This window comes from Oryzias melastigma, linkage group LG1 (assembly GCF_002922805.2).
Source record: "Oryzias melastigma strain HK-1 linkage group LG1, ASM292280v2, whole genome shotgun sequence".
Lineage (NCBI taxonomy): Eukaryota > Metazoa > Chordata > Actinopteri > Beloniformes > Adrianichthyidae > Oryzias > Oryzias melastigma.
Window position 1 is genome coordinate 13,559,588 of NC_050512.1, and position 15,322 is coordinate 13,574,909.

General features: G+C 44.6%; 1 protein-coding gene across 12 annotated transcripts in view; it reads right to left on the reverse strand.

The window, feature by feature from the left end:
- Window positions 1-251: 251 nt before the first annotated feature.
- Window positions 252-15,322, reverse strand: part of fat1a (FAT atypical cadherin 1a) — a 70,302-nt gene continuing 55,231 nt past the window's right edge. For 4 of the 12 annotated variants that reach the window (XM_024259952.2, XM_024259955.2, XM_024259951.2 and 1 more), the window contains 16 exons: window positions 14,205-14,591; window positions 13,137-13,351; window positions 11,654-11,791; window positions 11,327-11,470; window positions 10,630-10,827; window positions 9,513-10,109; window positions 8,996-9,218; window positions 8,788-8,919; window positions 8,547-8,707; window positions 6,789-7,257; window positions 6,553-6,706; window positions 6,313-6,423; window positions 5,566-6,209; window positions 5,056-5,193; window positions 2,592-2,627; window positions 252-2,003 (listed from right to left, as the gene is read on the reverse strand). In XM_024259952.2, coding sequence (XP_024115720.1) covers window positions 1,327-2,003; window positions 2,592-2,627; window positions 5,056-5,193; window positions 5,566-6,209; window positions 6,313-6,423; window positions 6,553-6,706; window positions 6,789-7,257; window positions 8,547-8,707; window positions 8,788-8,919; window positions 8,996-9,218; window positions 9,513-10,109; window positions 10,630-10,827; window positions 11,327-11,470; window positions 11,654-11,791; window positions 13,137-13,351; window positions 14,205-14,591 — 4,424 coding nt within the window. In that variant the 3' untranslated portion in view covers window positions 252-1,326. Of the gene's footprint in view, window positions 2,004-2,591; window positions 2,628-3,874; window positions 3,935-4,817; window positions 4,902-5,055; window positions 5,194-5,565; window positions 6,210-6,312; window positions 6,424-6,552; window positions 6,707-6,788; window positions 7,258-8,546; window positions 8,708-8,787; window positions 8,920-8,995; window positions 9,219-9,512; window positions 10,110-10,629; window positions 10,828-11,326; window positions 11,471-11,653; window positions 11,792-13,136; window positions 13,352-14,204; window positions 14,592-15,322 lie in introns of those variants that run through there. The other 8 variants (XM_024259957.2, XM_024259953.2, XR_002917573.2 and 5 more) reach the window with 7 other exon arrangements.

Here is a 15,322-nt window from a genome sequence, read left to right on the forward strand (position 1 = left end):
GTGGCCTTTCAACAAGCTCACTCCTGATTGGCAAAAGTAATTCCCGAAGTAACGTTGACTCACACGACTCGGACCAATCACTGCTTACCCACGTTGTCTGGCTCCAACATGGTGGCGTCCATATCATGATGAAAAATGTTCTATGACAGAAATCACACTGAACTGTTCCAGATGTCTTATACAGTCGATGCTACAAACCAACGATCTTGTGTCATTCCAGACACTAAAGAAATAAAAAGACTCGGAGTCTGTTTCCGTTTTTTTTAGGAATAATTTATTGCCAGTAAGAAAGCAAGAGCTTGTGGCAGTATTCAATAAAAACCTTAACAAGACCATCGCATTTGCTCAGACACACACAGACACCTGAAAAACTCACGTGTCGGTGGATAACTCGGCACTATAAATATATTGGGTCCCATTATCTCGGTGGAAAAATAAAGAGGTTCCAAAATGTACAAACAATTAAAAACACAGGAATATGCAGTCATTCACTGAAGACCCCCACCTTCCCCCACAGATTTGTTTTTTTTTTTTTCTTTTTTTAAATGAGTAGCAACATTAATTTTTACGAGTACACGGTGTTCCGGAAAGCCAGGCTCTTCTTCTTCTTTTTTATTTTTTTAGGTGAATGTAAGCACAGTAAGGCTGATGTCACACTGTTTAACTCTTTTCTTTGAAAATAAAAGCATACAGTATCTACAAAACCTAGTAAACTTTGAAATCAAAACTGTACATTTACATTTACATTGAAAACGAGGATTTGTAATAAAAAAAACATTTCTGCTTGTTTTCTTTTTTACGGAAACCAAATGTATTTATTTTTTCTCCGTAATACATACATATTTATATGTGTTGCTGAACATTGAAATGTTCTAAAAATCCACTTTCTTGTTGTGACATAAAACTTAAAGGAGACTTATTTAGCTTTTTTTTTTAATGTGTCCCTGAACGCAACGTGGAGCAAAAGAATGGACATGACAAACCTTTGCTTTAATGAATGTTTGGCATTATATTGTCTTTCTTTGTGAGTGGATTTTATCTGAAGATATATAACTCCAGCAGGTTTTCTCCCTCTTTTTTGATATCTGACAGTAAAGTTTGCTTCTAGGTACATTTTTGTAACTAAAATGACTCTAACGGTGATATTTACGATAAAAAAAGCACAATAGGTCCCCTTTAAAGAAATGGTGCCAGGTGTTAAAGGTCTCCTCTGTACCATGCGTGTAGTACCCTCTTGTGTCCACATGATGGCTACTGTGAGGTGTATCTGTGAGTTCAGGCACTTTTTTTTGTTGTTTTGTGTTTTTTTTATTTTTGGATCCAGTGTCAGACTTCAGTGTGCTGTTGGGAGTCCAGCGCCGGGATGACCAACCGCTCGAACTGGCCCTCGTCGCCGCTCTCGTAGTCGCTGATCATGACCTCAGACTCCTCACAACACGCGGACATGTCTGAGCAGGAGGCGGTGGATGTGTACAGAGACATGGAGATGTTGTCCAGTGCTGAGGAGTCAAAGTCCCGGCTACAGCCTGAAGCGTAGCCCCCTCTGTAGCCGCCCGCGCCCAAGGTGGAAGCGGGGGTGGTGGCGGCAGAGGTGGAGGTAGCAGCACCTTGGGCTTCGCTGTCAGCCCCTTCGCTTGGGTAGGAGTGTTGCGGCAGATACTGGTTAAGGCTGTAGAGATGGGGCATGGCGGGGCGCTGGCGGACCACGCCGGGGCCCCCCGAACCGGGAGCCTCCGAGTCTCTGCCGTGGGGCCGCAGCGTGTCACAGCGGTCGATGTACTCTGGCAGGGGCGGCGGCGGTAGGTCGTCGTTTACGGGGAAGTCGTCTGGCGGCGGAGGGAAATCGCTCTCGATGTCAAAGCCGCCGGGGTAGTAGTCTGTGTCGAGGGCGTTGGGGTCGCTGTACGGAGGAGCGGGGGACTCCACCACCTCGTAATGAGGAAACTCCTGGATTCCAGGAAGCTGAACACTTGGCATCCAATCAGAGGTGTCCCAGTGATATCCTGTTGGTCACCAACAACCAAAGAAGAAGTATTAGCGGAGCATAAACGTTAGCACTACATCCAGAAAACTGTTAAAAACTCAAACCATGCAAGAAAAAGCCAAGAAACACAAACACCACATCACGCCAACTCAGCACAAAAACAGCATAAACAAATCAAGGCAATCTTTATTTATTCTGCTATTTTACTACACAAAGCCCACTAGTGCTCTGCAGATTTTGTGATCAATAACAGTAATACTTTGAATCAAAAACGCTACTTTCTCTGAGCTCTCCTTCCTGCAGTTACATCACCAAACTGGATTCACTTTCATGTTAAAGAAATATGGCTATAATTCCAGTTAGTAACATCTTTGATAAATCATAGCATCTCGCTAAACCATGCACATTTTATTTATTTTTGGAAGGGGAGTTAATGACTATAAAAATAATAAATAAAAAAAAGACACAAAAGCAAAAGTCAAAAGCACTCTTAGGTCACACGGACTTTCCAAAAGCTTGCTGTTCATTCATTGGGCGTCAGGATTAGTGGTTATTAGTTACAGGGTGGGATCAGCGAACACCAGGTAAGTAAAGAGGAAACAGTCACCTCTTGGGTTCTTGACATCATGAGCCAAAAAAGACTCTTTATACGAAGCACAAAGGGAAAGAGAGAAAGAACAACTCTCATTAACATGGAGGAAGAACCGGCGCTCGGCCACAAACATGAACGGCATGACGACAGCAATGGAAGTTCACAATGGTCATGGAATACATGAGCATTTTGATGGGTTCTGCAACAGATCTTTAAGTCCCACTCCGATCATCTTTTGAGACAATTTCAAAGTGTTCCTAGTTGTCTTTTCATTATAATTATGCCGCTTTTAGCCCAGATTTAAAAAAAAAGCTGTAATTGTCTAGAATATACTCGTTTCTGCAGAACGGAGGGAGTTCATAAAGCTGCGTTCACACCGAACGTAATGTAAAGTCAATGGTACAGACGCAATCAGAGGTTCTGCAGCGCGATTTGAGCGTCAGGCAAAGTGTCAGTCTGGCAGCAACATATTTTGAGCGTTGGGTGCAGGTAGCCATTCTGTCGCAGGGCCCATGGGGTTGGAGTGATGGCGCCCGCTATGTAAAATAAATAAATGCGATCTCTCTACATCATTTGTGTCTTCCATGCATTGTAAGCAAGATACACAGAGACACCGCTCCATGTAGCGAACCAAAACGTTCATTGATCTATTTGTCTCCAAGGGGAGTATTGGTATGGAGCAGAGCAGAGAGCTTGTGGACCACCCATTGTGGCTTTTACGTCTTTTTGTCTGCTCTCTATTAAAGGGTAACCAAACCCTAAATCAGCTTTTTTTGTCTGTTGACTTCTATAAATGGGGCTTTAAAAAAGTTTTCTGTCGGTCATTGCCAAATTTTTGACAAATTAAAATAAACTTGTTTAATTCTTGAAAATATAGTCCAAAAAACGTATGTGTGCTCAAATAAAGAAATTCTCAGAATTACAATTTTAATCTTAATTTTCTTTTTTTATGTCTTCCATGATGAGAAAAATGACTCAAGTTAAAAACACCAAAAAATCGATTTTTTATCAGAGTGGGCCTAAAGAAGATAGTGACAGATTTGTGTTCTGAATCCACCTGTTAGCCCTACCCTTTCATTTACACATCCAGGTATGGAGGTGCTTGTTTTATGAATTTCATTAATTCAATGAAGCCCCTTACTACCCCCTAATCGTTATCATGGAAGGGCTAAGAGGAGGATCAGAGGTTCAACTTTCAGATTTGTTTTCCTGCACTGTGAGATAATGGCCGTTTTCCAATCGACACTGACAAACCCAACACCAAGGACAACACCGGCAGCAGGAGGACGCTAGAATACCTGTTCCTTCCACCGAGTCAACAACAGAGTTGGCAAGGTGGATTACTGTCACTATGGAGGCTTGTGGTAAAAAAAAAAAAAAAAAAAAAAAAAAAACAAAGCACCAAAGGTCAGGAGATAAGACATGAAACATACGTCATTCACGGACAAAACAGGGACATATCAAACGTGGGATGTGGCTGAGGTGATGGCAACCCCACAAAATATTGCTGTCCTTGTTGCTAGGCAGAGTTGTGTTTTTGCAGCACAGTCTTATCTGAAGGGATTTTATGGCCGGGGGCAGGACGGTGTCAGAGAGGAGCACAATGGTGTGTCTGTGTGGATGTAGGATGGGAGGTCTGATAGGGCTTGTGAAAGATAACACACAACAACAACATACTGGGGGAAACTGGAGGGTGCCGCTGACAGGACAGATGGAAGAATCTGTGAAATTCCCCAGAGATCTGAGCGCGGTTCCAAGCCGGCACACAAAGCGGAGCCTGTGCGAGCTGGGAACCGTTGTTTGAAATTCATTTTGCCACGATTCGTAGGACTCATTCCAGTAACTGCACATGTACGGGGAGGTTTGATGACAGTCTTTGCAAGGGATGCAGGGTAAATAAATGCGATGGATAAAGAGGTCAAACAAAATACCCTTATGAAATGTTCCTTGATGCACGCTTTAAGCATCTGCTCGAAGCTACAAGTTAAAATAAAAAACAACAAAAGAGAACAAAGAGAAAAGAAGAAATAATGTGATTGAAAATGCCAACTTAAATGAAGTGGTGAGTGACTCCAAAGCAGAGTAAACTGCTGTTTAAGAAAGTCATCAAACATCCTTTTGACGTGAAGCTCCGACAGACTTTGAAGAATGAAAATCAGACGTTTAATTTGTTTCTTTTTTTCACACACGATCCCTGGAGAACTCCACAGCACAGGCTTTAGTGATTGCTCCAATCTGTACCTGCAGTGACTGAAGACTTACAAGCAGGAACCACTATTTAAAACCTTGTTCTGGTTCGGTGGACTGATTTTATCCAGATAGGAGCTGAGCCCCCGCAGCAAGAGGAGAGAGAAAAGACACATGACCCCAAAGCCACGTCTGGCTCATCCATTCAAAGTTAGATCAGAACACAGCTGCTGATCACACTCAAGATAAACTTTTCTGAACATATTTTTGATAGCTGGAATGTGAGGCATACCGTTGTCATCACAGGACTCGGACTGGAAGGAGCTGAGGGAGTGGACCTCAGACATGCTGCCTCTGGTGTTGTAGGGCGGACAGGCGCTGTCCTCCATGGCTTTCTTGGTCGGGCAGGAGTCCAAGTCCACCACTTTAGCTGGAGGACAGAATTTTAGCACTTAACTTCACAATGGAAATGACAGCTGGGATAATGGGGAGCCGAGTTTAGTATGATAGATGGTTGCTGTTCAACAACATTCACAATTTAAGCTGATAGTAACAAATATAAGTCACACAGCCAAATTTTAAATAATTCATTTCTGAAATCTTCATGGAAAAAAATAATACTGAACATTTTAAAAAATTAAACCAATAAATAGTCTATCCTTTCCACAAAAAACGTTTACTGATCATTACTGATGCAACTAAACATTTGTTTTTTCCTCCACCACTAGAAATGAACCTGGATTATGTCGCTTTAGCTCCAAACCTGCCTCCAGGAAGTGATGGCATCTACTAAAAGACTTACTGTCATAATCGTAGTCCCAGTTGGGTTTCTGGATGGAGTCGCTGTCTGAGACGGAGTTGGAGGGGGGTGGAGGGGGGAGGTTGGGCGCCACGCTGCACACAGCTACGGTCTTACGATGTCCGTGCACAGAGTCTGGATTGAAGGTGGTGAATTCTGGGTGCTCTGGGATGGTGGACCCCTCAAATGAGTTTCTGTCCAGGTTGTTGCGCGAGTCGCTTGGAATGCTGGGAGTGTAGGAGATGGGGCGCACGGGCACCTGAGGGGGCACGTCTGAGTAAATGCTCTTGTGCAGTTTGGAGTCAAAGTAGGGTCTCTGAAGAAAGGAGTGAGGCACGCTGGAGCCTCCGGGATGCTTGTCGTCGCTGTCTGTCTTCGATTTGTTACGACAGGCCCTTTTGCGGATAATGACGAAGAGGAGGACCAGTATGAAGATGCTGGACACAAACACCACGATACCGATCACCTCCTCCAACCCGATATTCCAGGAGGTAGAGATGAATTCGTTCCGGACTTCCGCGCGGAGTTCGCACGTCATCCCGGTGAAACCCAGAGAGCAGTTGCATTTGAAGGAGCCGTACGTGTTCTGGCAGAGGCCTCCGTTGGTGCAGGGGCTCTTGATGCATTCATCAACATCACTCAGGCATCTGGAAGACATTTTCAAAGTCCGTGAGTCGGAGCACAAACAGCTGCGTATAACCACAGACAAATTTGACTAAGATGAAAGAATTTAGAAGAAAAGAGGCTCACCTTTCTCCCTGGAAGCCGGCTTCACACTCACACACCGGACCGTCCAGACTGTCAATGCACTTGCCGCTGTTTTTACAGGGGTTGTCTTTACAGTACGGCCCCAGCTGACACCTGCAGACATGAGGAGATTACTCAAGCAGACGATTTCAAGTGCAAAATAAGCAACTTAAAAAAAGTATTCATTTTTACTAGAGTGAAAGCCTCAAAACCATATTTTCCGAATGGGATTTGAAGTAATACCTCTGTCCCGAGTACTGTCCTCTGCACTGACAGTAGAAGTCACCCGCCCGAGGAACACAGGTGCCTCCATACAGGCAGGGGTTGGAGGCGCAAGGACTTATGGCGATCTCACAGTGTGAGCCCATGAAGGAGGCGGGACACTTGCAGAAATAACCTTTGAAATTCAAACACAACATTGACAATCAGGGGGAAAAACCTGGAAACAAACTGCAGGGAATGATGGAGAGAGCGCGTACCTCCGTTAGGCAGCGACGTGCAGCTCCCTCCGTTGGTGCAGGGGTTGCTGGAGCAACTCTCAGCTGGTGGGAGTGCGCAGCCCGGAGCCACGTCCACGATGTCCTCCAGCACGGCGTGGGCCCGCTGGGCTCTGGTGTTCAGCGGAAGCTCCTGGTTGTTCAGCGTGATGGCCTCGATGCAGCCGCGGAGCCCGTTGGTGACTGGCAGGCTGCGCCCCAGGCGCGGCGTGGCGTGCTGCCGCACGTGGCCGCCAAAGTAAATGATATTGTCGAGGTTGAGGTTGCGAAGGTTGCCTGGAGCGGTGCCGGAGGCGGCGTGCACGCGGTCCAGCACAAGCGTGGCGTAGTTTCCGTCCACCTCCAGGGTGACGGAGTGCCACTCGCCGTCGTTCACCTGCGCGCTGTGGACCGACACCAGGCCGGGCCCGCTGCCGCAGTCAAACTTGTACTGAAGGCGGCCGTTTACTATCTGCTCCACAGAAACACAGACAGTAAACACATTTAGCAAACGGCCTTGTTGAGTTGTAAAAGTAGTTAAACTCAGAAAATAACTAAAAAAGACAGAGGAGGCCTTCACTAACTAGTCTGTTAATAAATGCAGTAATGACAGTTTTACAGGAACAGTTTAACCCAGTGCTCTAAATTAACAACCGCCAAATGAGGGTAAAACTTTAATTTTGCGGGTAGGAAAAAACATCACTAGCCACTTTGCCTAGATATGTTTTCATTCAAATACATTCAGACATCAGAAGTGTTTTTTGTTAAAATAACATTAGGTCTACATTTCTGTAATGTTATACAATCTGACATAACATTACATTTTCAAGTTTTGTTTTTGCGAGACAATAATCATTAACTGAAACTAAATAAATAAAATATTTTGCTTGGAAATACATGAATTATTTTTCCATAGAAATGTTTGGCTAGTAGAGTCCAGATTTGGCTGGTAGACTTTACATGTTACCGGCCACTCCGACTAGAAACCAAAAAGTTCATTTAGAGCCCTGGTTTAACCTTCAGTTTAAACAGATAGCATTCATGCTAAATCAATAATCCAGCCTGACCAGGCAGACCGGTAATCAGAGGCGGACATGAGTCTGTCCCAGACAAGACTGGAGAAGGAATGTTGGGAAAGTTTGGTCTGTTTTCGCCATCAGAAATACCTTTCCTGCATGTTTATATTCTTAGCACCACGTTTCCTCAGACTCTTATGTGGACTTCGGAAAGCTCCACGAATTTGTGGGTAAAAGCAAGTCATATATGAGATGCAGTTGCAGTGCTTAATGTTGTGATCATTAAATAAAATTATTTTTTACCATTTTATTCCCATGAAAGGTGTATTAAGATTCAGGTAGTTTCTTTCAAAGTCACACTCGTTAACCCTTTAACACAGGAGCTCCAGTGTTTCTGTTCTTTGATTTACTTAAATACATTGCTTGCGCCGCTTTTCTCCTTCACATTCTGCTGGATTTAAAAATATACAAAATAAATTAAAAAAAAAATAAGAAAAATTGTTCTGGTACAGTCTTATAATGCGATAAGTATCACATTGTGAGACATGCATCAGGATACGTATCGGATTGCCAGACTCTTACCAAAGAGTAATCAGTAGAAAAAAAGAAAGAAGAAGAAGCCCCACCCTGCTTGTCTAGTGTGAACACGTTCTAATATGCAACTTCTGCTCTGCTGATGTAGAAATGAGTAGTTGAGGGACTGGCTAAAGTAAAACCTGTAAGTATGAAGTAGTTCTGTACACACCTCAAGAATACTGTAGTCTGTCCCTTTTGCATACATGACAGTGGCGTGACTGGAGAAGGTCCTGAGCTTTAGCGACAGTTTCATCAGCTCCTTGTTCTCGTTTTCCATCAGGCGGTACTTCACATAACTGCTTCCGCTGAAGCTCAGAGAGTGTCCGTCTGCTGAGGAAGTGATGCGTTTAGGGGAGTGAAGGAGAGAAGGGTTTTAAATTAGGAGACAAATGAGTGAAGGAGGAGCGTACCGGAGCATTTGCCCTTTTTGCCTTCAGGACACACACAGTTGTAAACGGGGTCTCTGGGATCTGCAATGCACTGCATCCCCTCAGGACACGGGTTGGTGTCGCACAGGTTGTTCAGCATGGGACATTTGCCACCTAAACAGCCAGAAGCCTCAAGTGAGAAGACAGAACTCAAAAAAAAAAAAAAAACGTTGAGCTGTGATGTGTGTACCGTCACACTGGCAAGTGGCGGTTCTCTGGTGCCGCGGCGTGACAAAGCTGAGGCGGGCCGTGCTGTAAGTGGACATGGCCGCCTTGTCCAGGGAGACCAACTCGTCGCAGAACTGCAGCGGACAGTCCAGACCCTCGCACAGCTTCTGAACGACCCGCACGATGCGAACGCCGGTCATGTCCTCGATCACGGCTGCAGAGGAGTTCAATTTTCGGAAAACAACCTGAGGAAAATTGGAGAATGAATGAGTCAACAAAGCGGATTAGCGGCTTATTGAGTGCTGTGCTTAGCCAAGAGAAAACACACAAAAGCTAATTAAGAGCATTTGTGAAACAGTGAGTTAGAATCTTTTCTTTATTCATTATGGAATTTCAAAACCCTGTAATAGGCTTGTAAAAATATTAACTGGTTTCATTTAGTTAGGCTCAGTTTAAGAGGAGTTTTGTGTGTGGATTAAAAGAGCAAACAGACAAATATCATTTAGAAGTTAAAATAATCAAACCGTGTCCACTCTCACCTCCTGGGATTGGTACGGGCTGCCAGATCTCTCCAGTGTCAGCAGGACGTCCAGATCTCCCTGCTCTGACGGCTGCAGACTCACCAGCTGCACGTCGCTCCTTCTCACGCCGGCGATGTTTCTCAGCGCTCGCTGGAAGTTCCGCCAGTAATCCCCGATGAACTCTTCAGGGGCGATGTTTGCAAAGCGCACAGCGATGGAGTTTTCCAGTGCGTGACTGGCGACTTGGCGAACGTGTACGGTCACATCAGCGGGCGTGGTGAAGCGCCCATCGGTCACCGTCACATTAAGGGAGTAGTGGCCCACATCGAGAGGCTGCACGGCGATGACCTTCCCGTCAGAGGCTGACACTGAGAACAGGGCTCGGCCCTGGTCTGCGGATGAGGCCGCCGATGAGGCGAGGCTGTAGGTTAGAGTGTCGTAGACGTCTTGGTCGGTGGCGTGGATCTTCCCCAGAACGCCACCGGGGTACTCATCGCCAGAGGTCGAGACAAAAATGTCCAGCGGAAGCACTGCTGGAGGGTAGATGCTCTCCTCGATCACACGGACGCTGATAAAAGCGTTGGAGGAGAGCTGGGGCTTGCCGCTGTCAGACACCTGAAAAAGATGAAGAGGACGGTTACCGCTCCTGAACAGCAGAGGGCAGTCAAGGCCTTGCTGCGCCTCCATCCCTCACATATGGCAGACGGTACTGGCTAATCAAGCAAATCAAACATTTACAAGATCAAACATTTTAACACTTTCACAGAAACGGGCATGGGTTCAACAGGGAGAAAAAAAGAAGATGACTCAATCTGAAAGTGGATCTCAGTGGAAAACAACAACACACTTAACATTTCATGTCCCATCTGCCCACATGCTTTCTCTCTGTTCCTTCTTCTGAGGTGAAGCAGCCAAATCAAACCAAACTGACTGTGTGCCCACTTCAGCTCCAGCTCTCATATGAAGTAGCTTGCAAGGTTACGAGCTGTTTTTAGAATAACACATGAATGTTTCAGGGATGAGTGCTGGCTACATGAACAGAGCATGGCAGGGAAGGAGAAATGAAGCAGTGATGGTTAAATCAGTGCATCCTCTCCTCTTTTTCTTTCTTTTAAATCTCTGATTTGTGACTCACCTGTGCGTGGAGCAGGTAGTTGTCTTCAGATTTCCTATTCAGCGCACCCACAGTCACCAGGGCTCCCTGCTGATTGATGAGGAAAACGCTGCCCTCGTTCCCGTCCACGATGGTGAAGGTAAACGGCGGGCCGTTGTGCGAGGCGTCCTGATCGCTCACAGTGAGCTGCAGAACGCTCGTCCCTTTTGGACGATTCTCCTATAAATCAAAAAGGCAGCAAACTTATCTCCTTCTGTCTCTAAACAATAGCAGATGTTGAAACTTCATATAAGACAACAGTGAGCATCTCCCCCATTAACCTCTGAAATCTTTTTCTCCACCTTCTTTCCTTTAAAGCAGAATACAGATGAGCTGCTTTTTTTCTCCTCTTTAATTTAGTCCTTGAAAGCCGGTTCTCCTGTGCTCCTCTGCTCTCCGTCCCTAATCTACATTCTTATACTTAAGATGCAACCTCTGTCTTTCAATCCCCCCCTCCTCCCTCGTTTCCCCCCTCTTTCAACCTCTGTTCTTGCTTCAACCTCCTCCTCGCCTCTTGATATTCCAGGCGCACAGCCTCCCATTATTTCTCTCTGTTAATCTCTCTCTGTCCACAGCAAAGCCTCCTGCACACCCTCCTCTGTTTTCTCTTCTCCTCAATCTTTTCTTATTCTCTCAGATCAGTTATCTGCCGTGACCCCCTCCACCCCCATCCCCTCACCTGGATGATGAGGCTGTAGTTGGCCTGGGAGAAGAGGGGAGGATTATCGTTGACGTCTGAGATGTCGATGTTGATCGTAGCACTGCTGGAGAGAGGGGGCACCCCGTTGTCCGAGGCGACCACCGTCAGAGTGTATCCAGAGGTCTGTGGAGCAACAAAAAAAAACGTTATTAGACCATACACAGGCAGAGCCTCTTATTAGGCAAAAACGCAGCAGGGATCAATGGACAAGCTTCCCCCTCTTAGATCTGGCATGACTGATCTGGTGCACAGAAAGCAATCTGCTCTTTGCGCTGTATGTGTACAGTCAGCACTGTTTTCTCTTACTCGCTCTCGGTCCAGCTGGCGAGCAACTTTGAGCTCCCCCCGGAGTGGATCAATGTTGAAAGGGCTGCCTTGGTTACCGTCCACGATGGAGTACTGGACGTGATCGTAGGAGGGGCCGTCGAAATCCTCCGCCATAACCTTGAGGTCAAACACAAAAACGGCGATCAGTTGATCATCAATCAGTGGGGAAAGGGTGGGTTCAAAAGAAACAAAAATTCTATCCTTTATTTTCTAATCTAAGTGTGATCAGGGGAATAAACACATCATTTCCTGGCAGTTGTAAATATTTATGCGGGGCTCGTGTGTTTCAGCTGCAGCTGTGTCCAGGGAGCTGTTACAGTTTTAGCACTAGCCAAATCACAAGTTTGATTGATGGAGAAAAACACACACAGCTGCACAAACTTACTCAAGTTGTAAGATGGACACTAAACTGACCAAAAAACATTAGCTTTTTCTAGCACTTACAACAATAAATGTTCACATTTGCATATCAGTTAGGAACATTTTTTGTTTTTATTTATGTATTTTTTATAAAGATTTGTATATATATATTATTTTTTTTAATAAAATAAGTTTCTTTGTCACACACTAAGGAAACCTTTACAGGAGTGGGCCTGGTATAAATTAACCATATTATCATGACTTTGGGTGTGAAAGAGATTTTTGGTTTTGTAAAACAATCCAGCGACAACCATATAAAAGATGTCCACCAGCTGTGGGGATGCTGCAGTCTTATCCTGGAGTGAAGTGAAACTCCCTTTAGTTTTGCTTAGATGTATTACTCTGATATTATGTGCTATTTTTTCTGTACTATTGTGTGCTTCCTGCTCCGGTTCCACACTTTCCTCAGAATGAATTTCTGTTTTTTTATGGCACTTCCACAATATCTCTCTTAATCTTCTTTTTGGTTTTGCAGGTTGCTGCTCTTCTTTCTTGTAACTAAGATGTATTTTAAATGACATTTCATATGTCATTATTTTTACCTTTTTAAGCTCTTTGGTAAAAAAAATAAAAAAATAAATAATCCTTTCTACTACTCTAGAAAAGCGGGTTATTGAGTTTGAACATATTACCATCACATAGAATTAAAGGGTCTCTATAAAGCCGAATGTGGAAATAGAACTTAAAAGAGATTACAAATACTTTGTGTTGGACGGGAGGCTTAAAACAGCGACTGCCTTTTAATTATAGTGTTTGAGCATGTGTGTCAGATATTGCACCTTAACAGAGTGCAGTGAGCATGAAGAACAGTAGTCCTTATTTAGCTACGGCACCAGATGGTGGTTTGCCACAGGTGCAGCAATGTGATAGTGTATTCAGTGAATAATGGGCAGAGACGTGACAGGCAGCGAGGAAATGAAAACACAACGGAGTGAGAAGGGAAATGAACCGAGACTTTTAGCAGGACAGAGTTAAAGACGTAATAAAGAAGGGTTGTGACCCTGCCTGATGCTTGGTGGAATTATTTGCTTTGCATGCTTACCGCCAGCACAGTCTTTCCAAGCTCCATGTCCTCGCTGATGACGGCAGCGTAGACGTCCTGGCTGAAGACGGGCCGGTTGTCGTTGACGTCGGTCAGGTTGATGTTGACGGTAGCCATGTCGCTGAGAGGTGGAGACCCACCGTCTGTGGCCTCTATGGTGATGTAGTATTCATGAGAGGTTTCGTAGTCCAATGGTTCAATCACGAAGACGTCACCTGAAGAAAAAAATACACTTCCATCATTTTTTTATTTGTTGCTCCTTTTAACCTTTAAATGCCTTAGAAGAACAAACAATGAAAGCAAACAGACAAACAAGGCTGCCTTCATCTCAAGTGTTGATGATTTAACAAAGTCTGAAAACACTTTCAAAAACTACATATTATCCAATATTATTTTTCTTCCCATAGCTAACTCAGTAAATATTCATATCTATGGAAAACTGTATTTATTTTCTACAGACCCTTTATCTTACAATCATAGACAGTATATAAAAAGAACTGGACTGATCATCCTCTCCCCCTTTGCGTTTCAAACAGGAAGTACCCGCAAGTCCCATAGACTTCTATTGAGAAATAAACAGCTATTATTCAGTCATTCTGTTTGTTGGAGTAACAATTCTTGCTGTGGTGTCTCTTTTTAACATGTTCTTGCTAATGTTAATTTTTGTTAAATGATATATTTTCTTTCTCACAAGTTATTTAGGTTACAAACTGACCAATCAGAGGCGTCAGTAAGAGCATGTGATGCTCGCTGGCCCCCAACTTCAATATTGGAAACATTTGATTGACAGATTCTCCCAGAGCCCGCTTTGACTGGAAGGGGTGTGATGACTTAGACTGACTTGGACCAATCACTGCTAACTAATGTCGTCTGGTTTCAAAATGGCAAAGTCCGTACCGCAGAAAAATGGTGCTTCAGCACAAGAAAGCAAATGCTACTTTTTACGTACTTTAAACTTAAAAATGAGTCAATTTTGACCTGAACACAAAACAAAGGTACATAATTTGGCCACTCTTTGGGCAAAGAGAGTTGGTTCAAAACTGTGTCTTGACATTAGCTGCTGCGTACCAGAGCGTGAATCCACGCTGAACATGCCGTGCTCGTTCCCGCTGATGATGCTGTACGAGATTTCGGCGTTAGCTTCTTTGTCGCGGCTGGCTGCCTGCACTCGGAGCAGTTGTGCGCCGACGGCCACGTCCTCGGGCACGGTGGCCGTGTATTCCCGGTGTTCAAACACCGGCGGGTTATCGTTGATGTCCAGAACGGAGACCGTGACCGTGCAGAGGGAGGAAAGGCGTGGGGAGCCCCGGTCAACAGCCTGAGCCGTCAGCTCGTACACGGCCTGCACCTCGCGGTCCAGCGGACGCTCCAGACTGATTACACCAGAGTTCTCGTCAACTGAGAAATATCCATCGGCGGAGTTTATCAGCGAGTAGAGGATATCACTGTTGAGACCTGGAGTGACAGAAAAACATAGTTTTTATTGACCAAGAGACTAATGTTTGACAGAACTGATAAATAAAAGCTGCTTTTTCATTACTTTTATGAGCTCTGATCACTCGTTTAAAAAATGAAATAAGACAACTGGGTCAGAATAACAGGGCAACACTTTACATTTATGCTTGGAGAAAGCAGCTGCAAACATCTGTCACTGAGCCTCATTGGAATCTGTTTTACAGCTTTGTGCTTCTCAATTTCATAATCAGTATTGAAAAAGAAAAAATGTATATATTTTTTTGTCTAAATTTGCATTCAAACCTTTTTAACCGGAAACAAGGAAAGCATGAACTCCAGAGGAACTTGTTTCTTTTTTCTCAGTGTATACATTTTCCATCTACTGAACCCCAACATTACAGAGAATATTCTACAGGAAATTCATTCATTCCTTCCAAAAGCAAACATCCTGTCAGCCCCCTAATCTCAATAATAGGTAAATTTGATTTTGCGGGCTGGTGGACTGGCTTTTTGAAATGCGATAAAGGACGCGGCAGGTTCTGAGAAGGAATTTAGGAGTTTATCACAGATCAAAGGCCACCAGTCTGAGTCGCTGCCTCTGTCTGGTTCAGTCATTCCTCACTGATAACTTCTGCCTCTCAGACGTTGGAGCAGAAGACTAAACTGGACCTCCGCTTTGTGAGCCAGAATCAGACATCCTAGTTTTAGACACCATGGCACACAGCGAGCTC